Genomic DNA, 20,577 nt, shown 5'->3' on the forward strand with positions numbered 1-20,577 from the left:
ACTGCTTCATCAAAGTCTACTCCAGCAAAACAGGATCAAGGGATCTTTTACATACCCCTTCTGTTAGGCAGGACAGTACATCCCACGGCCTTTGAAACATCAGTCATGGGGTACTGGTTGGGATAAGGACAAACACGTGTCCATCGCAGTCGATCGATCCTGCAAACCATCGTACTTCAGGCAAGAGCTCCGCCTATTCTTGTCCCGAGATAATTGTGAATAATGTTCATTAATTTTTAAAACTAGGTTAGTGTTATAACGCATATAACATGCAACGACGTTACCGTATACAGACTGGCACGGTTTCTGCACTACAAAATCCATACGCGCCGTTGCAGTCGCGATTTAAACGCTAAATATAAGTACGCCTGACTATAGTGTATGACAAGACAGATCGACAAAAACGCCGATCGATAAATCCCTTTACCTTCACATGCTCTTTCTGCCGTTCATTCGCGTACCAGTACATTATATAGCTAATCTAGTGCAACAACAACAATAACCACAACATCAACAACCACAACAGCAATAACAACAACAACAGGAACAACCACAACAACAGCAATAACAACAACAACGATCACAACGACTGCCACAGCATGCAGCAGCAATAACAACTACAACACCACACCTCTGTAATCTGTTAGTATTTGACTGCTGCGACCAAAACGTTTGTATCAAAAATTCCTGCGAGCGCTTAGCAAATTGAATGTTTGATCAATTTGCGGCCATTAGTAACCAATTTCTTAGTAATCTTTTTCAGAAACGAGATTACGAGAAGACCAAACGAATTCTGTTCACTGAAAGTCGATAGCCGCGGTGGAGACAACATCGCTTTGCCGCGCTCTGTGAACGATGAGCTCAGACAGAAGGCACCGCGGCCACGCCGCCCGACCAATCAGCGACGCCGTCTCATAAGCTTGTTCATCTCCATGGATATTTTTCTACGACTGCCCCTTCGCAAATGGCGTTGCTAGTAATAGGCTTGGCTGTGAGTGGATTTTTAACCACGCGGACGTAAGGTCATTTTGATTGACACCTATATATGGAGACCGCGGTCCGACACCCGAGACTTCACTTCAGGGACGAACTGTTGAAGCACAAACACATAAACATGAATTCTCTCGTCGGAAGCAGTGGCTACGGCGGCGTCCTGCTGTGCGACGTAAAGCGACGCGGGACGTGGCGCAACTTCATCATCCTGTGCACGGCGACGTTCCTCAGCTTCATCGCGGTGTTCCCGTCGCGGAACCTCCAGAGCAGCATCCACCAGTCGCTGCACATGGGCACGGTGTCGTTGTTGGCGCTGTACGGCTTCTACGTGATCGGGTGTCTGTCGTCCAACTTCCTCGTTCGGAAGTTCCGCGCCAAGTGTCTGCTCATCGTGGCGCTGATCTTTCACGTGATGTACTCCGTGTCGAACGTCATCCCTTCCATGTACACCCTCATCCCTGCGTCCTGTCTCCTGGGGATCTCGCAGCCGCTCTTCTGGAACATCCAGGAGCTCACCCTACTGGGGTACTCCCTCAACTACTCGGCGGTGTCCACCATGGATATCGACCGATCTCTGCGGCTGTTTCAGACGATAATCGTCATCACGATTCATTCAGCGCAGATTCTTGGCAATCTTCTGAGTTCCGGCCTACTTTCGGTTTCCAACGTGAAGTGCGCCGATATCTGGTCGACGAGAATGCTCGGAAACTTTTCCCACGACCTGGAAAAGGGAGATCACTTCAAGTCGGAGAAGTGGACGTACACCCTTCCGTTAATTCCCGTTCTTTCCCGTAAACTCTCGGAGCCGCCGGGACCGATCAATTACTACCAGTTTCTGACCGTGCTGTACCTGTGTCTCGGGGTGGTGGCGGTGGGCAGTGTGCTAATATTCTTCGAGAGTCCAGACATTTTTGTCAAGAAAAAGATTTCGTCCTGGAAAGAAAGGCTCGGCGAAATCGGCGCGATCGCTTACAAGCCCAAGTGTGTTCTGGCCGGGTTTGGAGCGCTCTTCACGGGCTTTTCAACAGGACTTATAGTAGCCGACATCCTTAAGGTTAGTATATCAGTCAACCACGTCAGGTTAAAGCTTCATTCTCGCTTTCCTAATCTATAATATGTTTTACTAACGCAAAATTCAAACAGAACATTTTAATAAATTCGTGTTTTTTCCCTATCAACAGATATCGTCAACTGCCTATGTAAAGTCTGATGTTAACAACAAATGTAATCGACGCAGATCAACGGAAACATTCTGGGACTGGGTTTTTTCATTAAACCAAAATTTAAATAAAAAAATATTCTGTGCCAATCTGCGTCGGGCGGCGAGGAGTTACCGATTTTGTGGAAACTATACTTAACTAACCTAACACATCTCGTCGTCATTTTGAACACAACAAAGCGAAACAATTTTATTATCTGTAATCGCTGTATACTTTACTTATATTAATGAATAAAAATAAAGTTTGTTTTGTTTAACGACACCACTGGAGCACACTGATTAATTAATCATCGGCTATTGGATGTCGAACATTTGGTAATTCTGATTCGTAGTCATCAGAGGAAACTCGCTACAACTTTCCTAATGCAGCAAGGATCTTTTATATGCACTTTTCCACAGACAGGAAAGCACATACCACGGTCTTTGACCAGTAATGGTGTACTGGTTAGAACGAGAAAACCCAAATCAGCCGAATTCGATCCTGCGATGTATATTAATTAATAAATACTTTTTCTCAAGCAAATGGGCAATAAAAAGCAGAAGGCGACTGAACTTTTAAAAATCTTTTCTGCACGCGATACATTTAAGTGTGATTAATTACATGGATAATTCCAGAGTCGCATGCCAGTGTAGCCTCTCGCCAAATACTGTCTATTTACCAAACTCTACATTTGAATGTGACCATGATTGTTAATTAGGTCTAAAGAAAATCGAACAATATCACATCACGAGAAGAATATAACAGTTGACGATCTATTCTATATACTTGAATATTTACTATTATATTTGAGATGACATCTGTAAGAAGAATATAACAGTTGGCGATCTGAATATTTAATATTATAATACTTGAATATTTAATATTATATTTGAGATGACATCTGTAAGAAGAATATAATAGTTGGCGATCTATTCTATATACTTGAATATTTAATATTATATTTGAGATGACATCTGTAAGAAGAATATAACAGTTGGCGATCTATTCTATATACTTGAATATTTAATATTATATTTGAGATGACATCTGTAAGAAGAATATAATAGTTGGCGATCTGAATATTTAATATTATATTTGAGATGGCATCTGTAAGAAGAATATAATAGTTGGCGATCTATTCTATATACTTGAATATTTACTATTATATTTGAGATGACATCTGTAAGAAGAATATAACAGTTGGCGATCTGAATATTTACTATTATATTTGAGATGACATCTGTAAGAAGAATATAACAGTTGGCGATCTGAATATTTAATATTATATTTGAGATGACATCTGTAAGAAGAATATAACAGTTGGCGATCTGAATATTTACTATTATATTTGAGATGACATCTGTAAGAAGAATATAACAGTTGGCGATCTATTCTATATACTTGAATATTTACTATTATATTTGAGATGACATCTGTAAGAAGAATATAACAGTTGGCGATCTGAATTTTTAATATTATATTTGAGATGACATCTGTAAGACGAATATAACAGACATTGATCAAGACTCATGTACTGACAGTTATATACAAACACTTAAGCGGCCCTCACATATCGGTTGCGGCGTTCGCGCGACTCCTAAAACAGGCCAAAAAGGGCATTTTCGCGAGGCGTCCGGCCGGCCGCTACCCGAACCCCGCAGGCGTGAAAACTTGACTCCCAAATCTGCGATTTTCCAAGCGCGATTTTAGGTCGTGGCAATCTCGTAAAGATGTCGCTAGTGCCCCGCCCGGCGGCAGACTGGTGATCTGGCGGCCGCCTGAAGATTTTAACGAAAATTATTGGGAAAAAAATCCGCCGGGCGCCGTGGGATTTTCACGGGCCCCTCACGGCCACCCTACGATAGCCTAACGGCCCCCTCGCGGATCCCGGGCGATTTGTACAACATCGGCCGGGCGCTCCGCTGGTCCTGACCGCCCCCACAACTTTAGGTCAGGTCAGGTCATAGGGCTTTACGTGAACATTCAGAGCAAGCTGTTGTAGCGCACGCCTGTCTTGGGCACAAGAGCCGGCCTTGACCGGCTCCTCCGTCCAGGACAGGAAACCCACAACTCCACTGCGATCCAATGTTCAAAGAGCACCGCCCGGGCCCCGTCTAATATGTGAGGGAACACGTCACAGACATGAAATTTGCCCGATTCATCCACGGGCTCTAAATCCCCCGGCGACTCCTGCGATTAGAAAAATCGCGCGGACGCCGAATGATATGTGAGGGTCCCTTTACACGTGAAAATGGCATGACACTGACATAAACTGATAGTTACGTACAAATATTTATACGTTCAAACCTAAAAACACTCACAGGCACTGACAGTTACGTACACATATTTACACATGAAAACGTTAAGATTTACATTCACAAGTAAACACTTCAAATCAATCACATGCACTAACAGTTTCGTACAAACATTTACAGGTGCATATTTCAAGACACCCAGATGTACTGGCAGTTACGTACAAATATTTACACCAACACACTGACATACACGGATAGTTACGTATAAATATTTACACGTTGAAAACACCAAGACACTGACATACACGGATATATACGTACAAACATTTACACGCTGAAACACCAAGACACTGACATACACGGATAGTTACGTATAAATATTTACGCGTTGAAAACACCAAGACACTGACATACACGGATAGATACGTACAAACATTTACACGTTGAAACACCAAGACACTGACATACACGGATAGTTACGTGCAAACATTTACACGTTGAAACACCAAGACACTGACATACACGGATAGTTACGTACAAATATTTACACGTTGAAACACCAAAACACTGGCATACACGGACAGTCACGTACAAACATTTACAAGTACAAACTTCAAAACACTCACGCACACTAACAGTTACGTACAAACATTTACACATACAACCTTCGAGACACGCACGTGTGCTAACTTTTCTGTACAAACATTCAGATGTGAAAACATCAACACACAAATATTTACACATATACGTTCATCACACACACACATATGCACTGACAGTTACTGACAAATATTTACACATATACGTTCATCAAACACACATATGCACTGACAGTTACGCACACACATGTACACACGTGAAAAATATAAATCACCCCTGAATCCCAATTGTTGCATTGTAATTGTAACATTTCCTCTTCTTCTTCTTAAATTGACTGGTTTATTGATTGATTGGTCGACTGATCGATTAATTGGATAATTAATTAACTTTGTGTCTTAGTATGTATTATATCAAATGTATTCTGAAGTCTAGTCAGTGTAGAAATTAGCTTCTAGAAATGCTTTGAATCAAAATTAAAATAGTCTCAGCAGCTACACGTTAGCGACGTTGGATACGTCAAACTGTTTGTCACAAAATAATCACCAACCTCTAAAAACTTCCACTGAGCCAAAATAAAAAAATGGAATGAAAAAAGAGAGAGAAAAAGATTATTTTATTTTTCAAACCCGTTAGCACATTTCTGATATTAGTTCGCTTTTTTTTTTCTTTTTTTTTTTTACTGAAACAAGCGTTTGGTACGTGACATTTTAATCTCCCAGGAGTGTTTTAAAATGATTGGAAGAATAAGACCCCCCCCCCCCCACCCCACCCCCACACACGTTTTGTGCTGGACTAACGATTTTAGAATGTGAGTCATTCGTGCAGTCACAAATCACGAAAAAAAAAAAAAAAACCCAGAAAATATTTCATATCTGTCATTGAAACCTTTTTGCAAGATACGTAAGATAACGGAACATGACTTGGTATTAAAAACGTGTTGTTGTTTATTTTGTGGCTAGTAAAAACGTGATATTTTAACTGAGCTAATATTAGGCTACTGGGTACTATTGTGCTTGAAACACGTGCGACGTGCATTTGCAATTAGCATAACTTTCGGGGTTTTTTGTATGTGGTTAGGCACCAGTGCAGGAATTATAGCGTGGGCGGTGTGGGGTGGGGGGCAAGGTGGGAGGTGACCGAAGTTTAATGGGGGTCGAGCCATGCACCCCCGGAAAATATATTTTAAAACAGAAAAAAATTGCTTGAGCAGAGAAGGGTTTCGAAACCATACGGCGACTAATGCTGAACTTAGGTTAAAGTTTGTTTTGTTTAACAACACCACTAGAGCACATTGGGTTTTTTTAATCCGCTAACCGCTACATTTGTCCATTAATAACAAAGGATATTTTATATGCAACATCCGACAGACATGACAGCACATACGGCGGTCTTTGATATATCAGTCGTGGCGCACTGGCTGGAATGAGAAATAGCCATTGGGCTATGTCCCGCCCCTCCCCCTCGAACTTAGGTAGTCCAGAATACTTCCTGTTATTATAAACACAAACCACTTCTGCTCGTGTATATTGGGGATTCATTTTATGGCTGAGGTGCTGTGGTATTTATGTTCATGATACTTGTACTAGCTAATTTCTCGATGGGGTTCTAGCAGTGTAATGATATATTTATGAAAGCCGATTAATCGATTGTTGTGAAGAACGTTAATTGTAATTATTCTTACAGCACCGTTCCACGAAGTGATCGTATCCCTACACACATTCATTTCAACTTATGTTCGTGCTTATATCCAATTACGGTTCAAGCGCGCTGTCCTGGGCACACACCTCAGTTATTTGGGCTGTCTGTTAGTTGGTTAGTGGTTAGGTAGAGAGAAGAGGGTGTAGTGGCCTTGCACCTACCCACTGAGCCCTTAAGAACTCGCTCTGGGTTGAAGCCGGTACCGGGCTGCGAACCCTGTACCTACCAGCCTGTAGTCCGATTCTACATACAGTAGTTATGCACTTACGGTGATCTTAGCGCTAAGATCGCTTCGTGGAACGGTGCTCAGGTGACACAATGAAAGGGACAGACCCTAGTATCAAACCGTGAAAATTAACACTAAGTTTAGTTAATCTATAAACATGTAACACATTTGGATAAAGTTACAACTGAGTGAAACATGAGTCTGTGACTTTGAAATGGTGAAATACCCTCCAAAAATACACTTAAACTCGACTCCATAACTGTTACTTCTCAGACGCACGTGCGTTTTTTTAAAATATGAGAAATGCATTTTGTGATATTAAAAACACCAGGGTGACCAAAAACACTTCGAATATACGGAAATTAATAATCAAAATCATACAATCTAAGTAAAGTATGATTTCAGTTATCAAAAATGGTTATAATAGTAAAATATATGCCTTAGTGTTTACAAACTAGGGTATGTCCCTTTAATGTGTGAACTCCTGTGGGATTTGGTGTTATTCGTAAATATGGTATTATGGAAAACAGATCTAGGTAGTAGTTTTACACTACAAGTGAAATGGTATGTAAAATTACTGGTCTTACACCAATACTAGTCAAACTGAATGTGATATTAGTGATCTAACACCAACGTTAGTTAAACTGGATGTAAAACGTAAAACGTATGGTCTTACATTGAGGCTAGTGAAAGTGGGTGTAAAATCAATGGTCTTATACCGAGGCTAAACCATACTGGATATACACTTAGTGTTCTTTACACCAATGCTAGTCAAACTAAATGTAAAATTAGTGTTCGTACACCGGGGCTAGTCAAACTAAATGTGAAATTAGTGGTCGTACACCGGGGCTAGTCAAACTAACTGTGAACTTAGTGGTCGTACACCGGGGCTAGTCAAACTAACTGTGAAATTAGTGGTCGTACACCGGGGCTAGTCAAACTAACTGAAATTAGTGGTCGTACACCGACTCTAGTTAAACTAAATGTGAAATTAGAGGTCATACACCGGGGCTAGTCAAACTAAATGTGAAATTAGTGGTCGTACACCGGGGCTAGTCAAACTAAATGTGAAATTAGTGGTCGTACACCGGGGCTAGTCAAGCTAAATGTGAAATTAGAGGTTGTAAACCGGGGCTAGTCAAACTAAATGTGAAATTAGTGTTCGTACACCGGGGCTAGTCAAACTAAATGTGAAATTAGTGGTCGTACACCGGGGCTAGTCAAACTAACTGTGAACTTAGTGGTCGTACACCGGGGCTAGTCAAACTAACTGTGAAATTAGTGGTCGTACACCGGGGCTAGTCAAACTAACTGAAATTAGTGGTCGTACACCGACTCTAGTTAAACTAAATGTGAAATTAGAGGTCATACACCGGGGCTAGTCAAACTAAATGTGAAATTAGTGGTCGTACACCGGGGCTAGTCAAACTAAATGTGAAATTAGAGGTCGTACACCGGGGCTAGTCAAACTAAATGTGAATTAGTGGTCGTACACCGGGGCTAGTCAAACTAACTGTGAAATTAGAGGTCGTATACCGGGGCTCGTCAAAATAAATGTGAAATTAGTGGTCGTACACCGGGGCTAGTCAAGCTAAATGTGAAATTAGTGGTCGTACATCGGGGCTAGTCAAACTAACTGTGAAATTAATGGTCGTACACCGGGGCTCGTCAAAATAAATGTGAAATTAGTGGTCGTACATCGGGGCTAGTCAAACTAACTGTGAAATTAATGGTCGTACACCGGGGCTCGTCAAAATAAATGTGAAATTAGTAGTTGTACACCGGGACTAGTCAAAATTAATGGTTTTACACATCGAGGCTACCATCAACAAACAAATCGTCTTGAGCACTGTTTGTTTTGTTTAACGACACCACTAGATTAATAGATTAATAGCACTTAATCATCGCCAATTGGACGTTAAACAGTTGATAATGCTGACAAACAGTCTTCAGAGTAAACTCTAGATTATTCTATTAGCAGCAAAGGATATTTTATATGCACTTTCAATCAGACAGATCAGCACTTACAACGGCTTTTGATATACCAGCCGTGAAACACTGTGTGGCACGGGAAAACCTCAAATGGTCCGCCAAGGAGATTCGATCCTACGACACTAGCACATCAGGCGAGCTACTATCTAAATGGCGCCCCCTCGTAAACACAGAACCACGAAACTGAGCTACTATCTAAATGCCGCCCCCTCGTAAACACAGTACCGCGAAACCGAGCTACTATCTAAATGCCGCCCCCTCGTAAACACAGCACCACGAAACTGAGCTACTATCTAAATGCCCCCCCCCCCCCTCGTAAACACAGCACGACGAAACCGAGCTACTATCTAAATGCCGCCCCCTCGTAAACACAGCACGACGAAACCCAGCTACTATCTAAATGCCGCCCCCTCGTAAACACAGCACCACGAAACCGAGCTACTATCTAAATGCCGCCCCCTCGTAAACACAGCACCACGAAACTGAGCTACTATCTAAATGCCCCCCCCCCCCCCCCCGTAAACACAGCACGACGAAACCGAGCTACTATCTAAATGCCGCCCCCCTCGTAAACACAGCACGACGAAACCCAGCTACTATCTAAATGCCGCCCCCTCGTAAACACAGCACCACGAAACCGAGCTACTATCTAAATGCCGCCCCCTCGTAAACACAGCACGACGAAACCGAGCTACTATCTAAATGGCGCCCCCTCGTAAACACCACACCACGAAACCGAGCTACTATCTAAATGCCGCTCCCTCGTAAACACAGCACCGCGAAACCGAGCTACTATCTAAATGGCGCCCCCTCGTAAACACAACACCGCGAAACCGAGCTACTATCTAAATGCCGCTCCCTCGTAAACACAGCACCGCGAAACCGAGCTACTATCTAAATGCCGCCCCCCTCGTAAACACAGCACCACGAAACCGAGCTACTATCTAAATGCCGCCCCCTCGTAAACACAGCACCGCAAAACAGAACAGAACAGAACAGAACTGAACAGAACTATATTCAACTCAGATCACCAAACGGTGATGCATTGAGGTGGTTTACAAACATATTATACAGACGGCTGCAGTAAACGCTTGACAAATATATATATACACAAAGAAAAAAGTTAAGCACCCCTAGATGTAATTAGTACTGAAATAGCCCCATTCGTAAAAACTGCAAATTACGTGACAAGCATGTCAAGAATGGTGTTCCATCGAAATAATAGGAGAGTACAATGACAACTGTGACGTCCCACAACAGAACGACATGCACATCCATCATGCCACCCATGCTTTGCTCAAAATGCAGTATCAATACACTGCAATTGTTGCCATTTAACATCACTGTCTTGCATTGTTGAAGTTTAATTGTTGAATATGGCACGTCGATGGTTATCAGAGGCCCAAAGATAGTGTATTAGTGGTATACATGCGACCGGCATGACCTTCAAAAGTATAGGACGTCAACTGGGGTATCATTACACCATAATCAGCAGACTGATACGAAAACACGGGCATACCAATGCTGTAAAGGATCTCCCACGGTCAGAGAGACCGCGGCTGACGTCACAACACGAGGACAGGGCCCTGCTTCGGCTCATACGTCGTCAACCCTTTGCTATGTCTCCTGTTCTGAAGAGCCAATGGTTACCCAATAGACGGATGTCAGCCAGAACAGTGAGGAATCGTCTGAAATTTGTGGGATTGAAGGCCAGAAGGGTCATCAAGCGTCCCTTTCTTGCTGATCATCATGAGAGACTCAATTTAGCGTGGTGTTTGGCCCGGAGAGGTTGGAATCTGAGGTCCTGGCGAAGAGTCCATTGGTTCGACGAAAGCCGGTTCCTGCTCCATGTCACAGATGGCCGATTGAGAGTTTGGAGGTATACAAATGCTGCCTACACACCCAGGAACATACGACCTATGACCTTGTATGGTGGAGGTTCAGTAATGGTTTGGGGTTGCCTATCACATGATTGTAAGCTGGATCTTGTCACCATCCAAGGCAACCTCAATGGTGATCGGTACATTCGTAATGTCCTGCAACCAATTGTTGTGCCGCATTTTGACAACCATCCATTCCCCACCAGACCTCTGTACATGGATGACAAAGCTAGGCCACATCGTTCCCGAGTAGTAACAGTTTTACTCCAAACTGAAGCTGTGACGACCATGCCCTGGCCGGCCATGAGTCCTGACCTAAACCCACTAGAGCATGTTTGGGACATCTTGGGGGCGTTGAGTACAGGCACTGACCCCACCTGTACAGACTCTGGCACAATTAGAAGCGGCTCATCATTGAGAATGGCAGCAGTTGCCCGTGCAGCAGATCAGACGACTTACTGGAGGGATGAGACAAAGGGTGGAAGCTGTCATCCGGGCACGTGGTGGGTTTACCCGCTATTGATGATTTGTGTCATGAATGTCATCTGTGAACTTCAAATGACATTTGTTATCATCAATCATGATGCTGACTTTTGTTTCTGACTCTGCACCTCCATACTTATTGTGCCTCAGTTTTTGGCTCAAATACAGCATATTGGAATTCTTCTCAGAATCATGATTAAAATTTCAAAATTTGAAACACTTCTTATGTTTTCTTACTGTCAAAGATGTATTCTTGCAAAACACATTGTTTTTCCGAGGTTATGTTATCAGGCTTTCAACGCCAAACCTCGTAAGACAAGTCATTGTGAAAAATACAGGGGGTGCTAAACTTGTTTCTTTGTGTGTGTATATATATATATATATATATATATATATATATATATATATATATATATATATATACACACACACACACACACACACACACACACACACACATACACACACACACATGATATACACATAATACACAATAGGTATAATAAGCAGTAGTATACTTTAGATGTTAAGCATTACGTATTATCTATAATTATGCTGTATAGATCTTTTTGAGAACAGAGTTAATCATATTTAGGAACATACATAATTTCTTTGTTGTTGATAGCTTTTTCGAATTAAATAATTGACAGAATTTATAAGTGTTGGGTCTATCATAATATTTTTTTTTTAGATATATGAATCTTTCATTTGAGAAATATGTACACTGAAATAAATAATGATATTCATCACCTAAAGTGGTGTTACAGAGAGGACATTTTCGTTCTTGTCTATCGATATTTTGCCATCGGCCAGTTTCAATCGGTAGATAGTGATTACAAGTCCTGAATCGACAATATATTGTTCGCAGTGTTTCAGGTAAATATAGAAGATAATGTTCGCATGAAAGAGTCGATTTGAAAATTCTGTATGTGGAACATTTCGGATATGAATTTAAATTATCATTCCAAGCTTGTATATACTGATCTTGTAGTCTTTGACTTACAATATGAGTAAATGCTTTCTTACTTGTAATATTTTGATTTAACCAATAATTTCCCAAGCCTAACATGTTTAGGGTATCTTTTATCTTAATTAACCATTTACATCTATATCCATGATTAATAGTTTCACATATCATGATTCTGTATAATATTGCTGATATTTTAGAGGCTTTTCCAGTTATGAGCGAGGCCCAAAAATTTAGCATCTAAATGCCGCCCCCTCGTAAACACAGCACCACGAAACTGGCCTGCCTAATTTGAGATCTGTACGTTTCGTTGGAGTGTCCTCAGTGAGTGCAGCAAACGCTGATTGGGAGAGTCAATAAATCGAAGACAGGGGTCGGCTCTAGATCATCATCGATAGAAAACAGTTCCTTCATCCCATCGATCTGTGAGTGGTGCGGTGTGCAAATGAGACCACTGTGTAGTGCATTTGTTTCACGACTTGGGGCGAGACGTAGCCAAGTGGTACAGCGTTCGCTCGATGCGCAGTCAGTGTGGGGTCGATCCCCGTCGGTGGGCCCATTGGGCTATTTCTCGTTCCAGCCAGTGCACCACGACTGGTATATCAAAAGGCCGTGGTATGTACTACCCTGTCTGTGGGATGGTGCATATAAAAGATCCCTTGCTGCTTAGATGAAAGAGTAGCCCATGAAGTGGCGACAGCGAGTTTCCTCTCTGAATATATGTGTGGTCCTTAACCATATGTCTGACGACATATAACCGTTAATAAAATGTGCTGAGTGAGTCGTTAAATAAAATAAATGTCTTTCTTTCTTTCTTTGTTTTACGACTTGTTTAACTGAGATCTACTGTCATGTCATGTTAAGGTGTTTCACAGTAAATGTTTGTATAAACATGTAGTTCACTATTTTGTTATATATATATATATATATATATATATATATATATATATATATATATAATTAAATTCAAATCAGTGCAAATTCAATTCAACTCAGATCAATTTCGTATGCTTTTCAGCCATGAGAACAAAACAACTTTACAATATATATATTGCATTGCATTGAACTGAACTGAACTGAACTGAACTGAACTGAACTGAACTGAATTGAATTGAATTGCATTGCATTGCAGTGTACTGAATTGAATTGAATTAAATGGAAATGGAAATGGAATTGGAATTGGAATTGGAATTGCAACTGCATCTGAACTGAACTTAACTGAACTGAACTAAATTGAATTGAATTAAAACGAATTGCCATTATTTATTTCATTCACATTCTTATCAGCGTCACACACCTGACGTCACTCGAACCCTTATAAATAGAAATTTTAGGCAATAAAGTTTAAAGAAAAAACAATACAGTTTGTTTCAGAAAACTTTCAAAGTCGACAATTCTTAAAAATATGTATGTGCAACTAAACACCAAGAGGTAATGCATGAATATGTTAATGTACTCTTGGAGAATGCCCATAACTTCAAACACCACACATTTTCTTCCCACCACATTTTATATTTTCCTGTTGCCCCATAACAAGACTCCTAGACAGTGTGGTTAGCCCTCCCAAAAAGTGGTTGCCCCCCCCCCCCCCAATATAAAATCAAGACTATGCCCATTTTACCTGATCCAGTGGTGTTATTAAACAATCATACTTAAGGTTGGTAGGTACTGGGTTCGCGTTCGCAGATCGCGTTTTAACGACTTATCGGGGAGGTGTAAGATCACACACACTAACAGACAGCCCAGGCAGATGAGATGTATGACCAGGAGAGCGTACTTAAACCATAATTCGATATAAACACGGAAATATTTACAAACAACAATGCTGGTTTTACTGCTGAAAATGAATTTGATTAGCCAATCAGATTTCGTGTTATAAGCAGATTTATATTTGAAATAGATTTTTTTTTCATGCCTAGCCTACAAAATTATTAGGTACTGAAATATTACGACGACTACAAAGACATTTAGATTATACAGACATTGACATCCTAAACAACAAAATACTTTTAATATGTAATTTTTCAGTTGTCAAAAACACAAAAAAAGGCTCTGTTATTTGAAACATGTTACCATGGCAGCGCATGTCACATTTTGCGAATACGGGCACGAGGGTGCGTGGGTGGATGTCATTATGCACCCCTCTTACATCGGCGCAGTTAGAAGCTTAATTGCAGATGATTAAGTTGACAAAGTTAACTCTTGCTGGCGTATCTCATCTTCTGAATTAAGCTATAATAAAATAGTCTGCTAGGGAATCGACAGAGGAATTGGGCAATTTCATGAGAAACGCAATTCCATTCTCTTGTCGGGAAACACCGGCTTTAACTGTTACAAGTCGCGCGAATTTGCACGAGACCACCATTATGGCGTGCCCGGCTAACAGCAGCGTAATTATGTGAGGCCTCGGGTGATCAAAACTGTGTTTCCAGGATTACAGACACACAGACAGACAGACAGACAAGTTCTTTATTTACGTCTCAACCTGTGTACAGATTAAAAAATAAAACAGAGTTCAACAATAATAAGACAATAATACAGCAATAAAATACACAAGCCACTCCAATGGAGTTATAAGAGTCTGTTAAAACTGTTAAAGCTGCAGTCCCTGGAATATTTTTATCATTTAAGCATATAGAATAGATGGTTCAGTTCTGTTTGGTACATAAAAGGTCTACCACATCGCTATAGTTTCGCATTTCTCGCTTATGTAAATTATCTAGGTCAACTACAAACGCAATGGCCAGCTTTGTTTTTCTTCATTTAGCGGGACGCCAGTAGAACTGGGACTTTACGTGATTTGCGCAGGCGTGATTTTGAACAAATTTAACTGTCTTGATTGAGGGGTCGTCTCATATCTCCAAAACATATTTATATCCATAGAGGTATGGTACAACACCCTTCCAGGGGTTGGTGGGGGATTTGCCTTGAAATTTTGACGGTGGCCAGCGGTTGGCATACGCGTTACATGTAAGGGAGTGTTAATAATTACGTAATGCTCTAGAGGTAGAGGAAGAGGGTGTTGTGTTCGATTTACGTAACATTTTCAACACTATATGTTATTTTTATTCAGTACTTAGACCTACAAAGGTGGTTTTTTGGAAATACGGGGTTGGGGTTATAGACTGTGTTGAGCGATGTTTATATGGGGCCATGCCCCCCCCCCCCCCCCCCCACCTCCGATGTTTTAGCTTGAGCAGGTCAGGGTTTCGACCTCCAATACCCTCCCCCTGCACATGCACCCGATTCCTCTCTAAGATTATATGTCAAAATTACCAAATGTTTGACATCCAATATCAGATGATTATTAAATCAATATGCTGTAACATTGATGTCGTTAAACAAAAAACCTAACTTTACCCTTTCCAAGCGAAATAATATTTATTTGAATTTGTCGATTTTAACACACGTAAAATTAAGAAGTGAAAACGTTCATTGTCTACTTTAGTATATTTTATTAAAAAATATATATACATGATCAATGTGTTACTAGTATACAAACTAAACTTTGAAAGTTCTACTAACACTTTATAAAATATTAATTCTTAAATAGGAAGGTGCGATTATCGATAATACGTTGTCAAGATCAAACCGGTTTTAACGAAAGACTCTAGTACCGTGTCCTCAACCGAACGTTCTTCGTACAGCGCAAGATTTCTAATTTCATTTTTTGAGACGAACCCTACAATTTGAAATCGGCAAACGCACGTGTTAACTGAAACTGTCGTTTGTGCTTTGCCGAGCAATGGCGGCACAGGCGACGAATCGAGCGTATACTTTTGACGATCTCCGTTCAACACGAGTTTTTAAAAGTGCATTTGAGCTTGTATTTCATATTTGTGCATGATGTTATAATATGGTAACCAGAGACTGTAACTTTAAAAGACTATCATAAATATTATTATTATACTAAATGTAAAACGTGTTTATCACGGGAGAGTTCAGATGGGGTATGGTGGCCTTAAACTGGCCTTTCACGAAACAAAATATGACCGCTGTGTAGATTGCCAGCTTATATTAGACGAGTCTCTATGTACTCGGTCGCCGTATATATAGCTATTTCTGTGTTATGTAACTAAGATGGCGACCTCTCTCTCTCTCTCTCTCTCTCTCTCTCTCTCTCTCTCTCTCTCTCTCTCTCTCTCTCTCTCTCTCTCTCACACACACACACACACACACACACACACACAGCCTTACTGCTATACAAAACAATGTATAGCCCCCTCCCCCTTCTAGCTGCTCCCCGCCTGAACCCCCCTCTCCCTATGTAACTGGTCATAAAAAACATGATGACGATTGATCGTGTCTAAAACATAACGAGGTTGGTCTGAGATCTAACTAAGCCGATTTGTCAAAGATTTATCGCTTCATGACGGATGGCCGCACGCACGGATGCACGGATAATCAGAGAAAATATCGGCACTTTAGGTTTGCTGAATAAACAAATGATGGGACCGCAGACTTTACATTACGTTAATTGCTAATTCAGAAAATGATCGCATTTCGACAGGTATGAAAGGAGAAGGTCTGTGGAGACGATGTGACACTCGGTGGTGTCGTGGTTAAGCCATCGTGCATAAGGCTGGTAGGTACTGGGTTCGACTCCCGGTACCGACTCCCACCCAGATCGAGTTTAACTACTCGGTGGGTAGGTGTGAGGCCTCTATACCGACTTGTCTCTCACTAACGACTAACCCTCAGTCCTGGACAGACAGCCCAGATAGCTGAGGTGTGTGTGTCCAGTACAGCGTGCTTATATATACTGGGTTCATTAACTAAGATTAGATTAACAAAGAAAACAAACAAAATAAACAGTTACTACATATCAATCTCACAGTCTCACATTGAAAAGTCACATTAACAATTGTAACCAACCCCCAACCAGAATATAGACATTTACCTAGTTACCGATACAAACCTCTAAAGTTCCCAGTGAAAAGGATATAAGCACGAAAATAAGTACGAATGAATGAATGAAAGGACACAGTGTTTTTGTTTTCAACTTGTAAAATAAAATATAAATAATTCGACATTATTTTTAACAAAAAGACAACAACAACAACAACAGCAACAGCAACAGCAACAAACCAAACCAAACCAATGAATCATACAACAAAAACCCCCACAAAAAACCCAAAAACATCCAGGAATTTTAATTTTTAGATTCGCCACAGTTAGGGCACCAAAGCATGTTGGAGGAATACCAAGGCAAAAACGTGTTGCAGGCATGTTTAGCTAACTAAAACTCGAGATACAAAACGTCTGCAAATTGTTTCGCCAAACCGTCAGTTCTCTGGCAACCTTTTATTATTTTTTCGCAATTAAGGATACCTGTGCAACATGAGGCGTATGAGAAGGGTAAGGTGACAAACCAGACAGGGCTCTGTGGTATTCTTCTTACCGTCCACAACGTCGAATATTTGTAGGCACAACGGCATGTAAAGGCTCATACAAACTGGATGCGGTGTATGCGTGCGGTCCGGCTAAAAAAAACCCCATACTTTTAGATTCAACGAGAGAAAGAAAGAAAAACATATTTTATTTAACGACGCACTCAACACATTTTATTTACGGTTATATGTTGTCAGACACATGGTCAAGGACCACACAGATATTAAGAGAGGGCTACTCTTTTCTATTAGCAACATGGGATCTTTTATATGCACCATCCCACAGACAGGGTGGCAAATACCACGGCCTTTGATATACCAGTCGTGGTGCACTGGCTGGAACGAGAAATAGCCCAATGGGCCCACCGACGGGGATCGATCCCACACCGACCGCGCATCAAGCGAGCGCTGTACCACTGGGCTACGTCCCGCCCTTTCAATGAGAGCGTCTAGACTAAATGCATGCGTCTGCAAAACACATGTGGAAAGCAGCAATGAAAAATGCGTATATGGTGTAGTATATGCCCAAAACGCAAGCAAAAAAACGCACCTACTCTATATGAGCCTTAAGGGGGGGGGGGGGGGGAATCATGGCACTTTCCTGCGGTGGCAAAATTCGAACCCTGCACCCGAATGCCTTCAATGACCCCAAACCATCCCAGCACAGGAGCAGGAATTACCACCTGACGCATACGTCACCATCATCTCACCCGTAAACTCTCTCTCTCTCTCTCTCTCTCTCTCTCTCTCTCTCTCTCTCTCTCTCTCTCTCTCTCTCTCTCTCTCTCTCTCTCTCTCTTATATATATATCACACGGGTCACAAAGTGATGATGATGATGGTGATGATGATGATGATGATGATGGTGATGATGATGATGATGATGATGGTGATGATGATGATGATGATGATGATGATGGTGATGATGATGATGATGATGATGGTGGTGGCGGTGGTGAGGATGATGATGATGATACTGATAGTGATGTTGATGATGATGATGATGATGATGATGATGATGGTGATAATAATAATGACGATTAAAACATACGTGTCTTAATTCATTTTCATTTCAATATATTTTAGTGCTTATATCCAATAACAGTTCAAGTATGATATCCTGGTCACACACTTTAGCTATTGTGGCTGTTTGCCCGAAACATGGAGTTGGTGCTTAAATGTTAGTGGTTGGTGAAAGAGAAGTCGACTTAGTAGTCTTACACTGAGTCACTGAGACTCTCTTTACATGGCAGCCAGTGCCGGTGTGCGAACCCAATACCTACCAGCCATAAGGCCGATGGTTTAATCATAAACCACCGAGGCCGGTTGAATGTAATTTAGCCAGATTTCTAATTATTAAATAGTATTATACTATGTGAATGAAGATGAAATGATCTTATATTTTACTTTTATCACAAGTTATCTCCTGTGGGTTATCTGCCCCTTTTGTAGTCATTCATTTCTTTTGTTCATTCAAATCCAATTATCCTTTATGATATTTTTATGATGGTTTTCCTCATGGTTTCAACATCGTATCACTCTCCACCCGTTTCATAAATTTAATTATTTAGTTTTTATAAAGAACATTTTTATTAACAGCGTGTGTTTTAGTCCTAGAAATCGGACTGGCTTAATAGATTGGGTTTCTTCCCGTTCCAACCAGCATCCGTGAGTGGTGTATCAAAGGTCGTAGACGTTATGTGTTGTCCTGTCTGTGGGAAAGTGCATATAAAAGATCGCTTTATACTAATTAAAAAAATGTAGCGGGTTTCCTCTACAGACTACGAGTCGGAAGTATCAACTGTTTGTTGAAATCGGGTGTCTCGTTAAGGAATAGTTCATACCAAGATGACATGCACGGACGTTTCATCTTCCTCACTTGTCATCTAGAATTTACCACTCCACTTAAACATACCCTCCAGCAACCCCCCACCCCAGTGCAATTTTGTCCAGACAGCATACACGTTTTGAAGTACGACTGAGCTCTTGGTTTCAACCTACGTCATACCGGATGGTATAAAGCGCGGACTGAACGTTCCCTTCGATGAAGATTTTTTTTTTTTTGGTGTATGTGAGCTAATTTCATTAATTAATGAAGACAAATTTTAGCGCATCAAATCCAGAGTATGAAAACCTTTACATGTATGTTAAAATCGTTTCAAGAATTTTCGTAGTATTCTTCGATCCAATATTTGGAATAGTTGTAAGGATCTGGTGTAGAGCACACATATTCATTTAATTCAACTTATTTTCGTGCTTATAATCCAATTAAGATTCAAGTACGCTATCCTGGACACACACCTCAACTATCTGGACTGCCTGTCCAGGACAGTGAATTGGTGGTTAGTGAGTGAGAAGTCGGTGTAGTGGCCTTATATATATATATATATATATATATATATATATATATATACACTTACCCTCTTAAAGGCATACTGTTACAGATTTAAGGACCTTATTTCTCTGTGACAATATGCCTTTAATAGTTAAAACCCACTCTGGGTGGGAGCCGGTACTAGGAGGCGAACCCAGTACCTATCAGCCGATAGCTTAACCACAATACCACGGACGCCATATTTAATAACTAATGCTTGGCGCACACCTACCGTTAATCGGTATGTGTATGCAGGAAAAGTCTTCATCTGACGTCACTGTCCAGTGGAACTTTCGTCATGCCGGCTAGACAGTCACATCGACTGGTGTGTGAAGGCGTACTTTTGAAGTCTTCGACAATCGAGTCGGTAAGTGTGCACCAAGCATTATAGGTATGGAGCAAAAAAAAAAAAAAAAAAGAAAGGAAGTGAAAACGAAAAAAAAAAATCATGAGAGATCCACTTCGATTTGACCCTTAAGTGCATACGCGCTGCAATAACGTAAAAGATAATGGCGGTTTCG

General features: G+C 41.0%; 1 protein-coding gene across 1 annotated transcript in view; it reads left to right on the top strand.

Moving 5' to 3' along the window:
- Positions 1-227: 227 nt before the first annotated feature.
- Positions 228-20,577, top strand: part of LOC121389414 (protein unc-93 homolog A-like) — a 90,401-nt gene continuing 70,051 nt past the window's right edge. Inside the window, exon 1 of the mRNA XM_041521033.1 lies at positions 228-2,047. Coding sequence (XP_041376967.1) covers positions 1,046-2,047 — 1,002 coding nt within the window. The 5' untranslated portion in view covers positions 228-1,045. The remainder of the gene's footprint in view (positions 2,048-20,577) is intronic.

The sequence above is a fragment of the Gigantopelta aegis genome, chromosome 14, assembly GCF_016097555.1.
Source record: "Gigantopelta aegis isolate Gae_Host chromosome 14, Gae_host_genome, whole genome shotgun sequence".
Classification (NCBI taxonomy): Eukaryota; Metazoa; Mollusca; class Gastropoda; order Neomphalida; family Peltospiridae; genus Gigantopelta; species Gigantopelta aegis.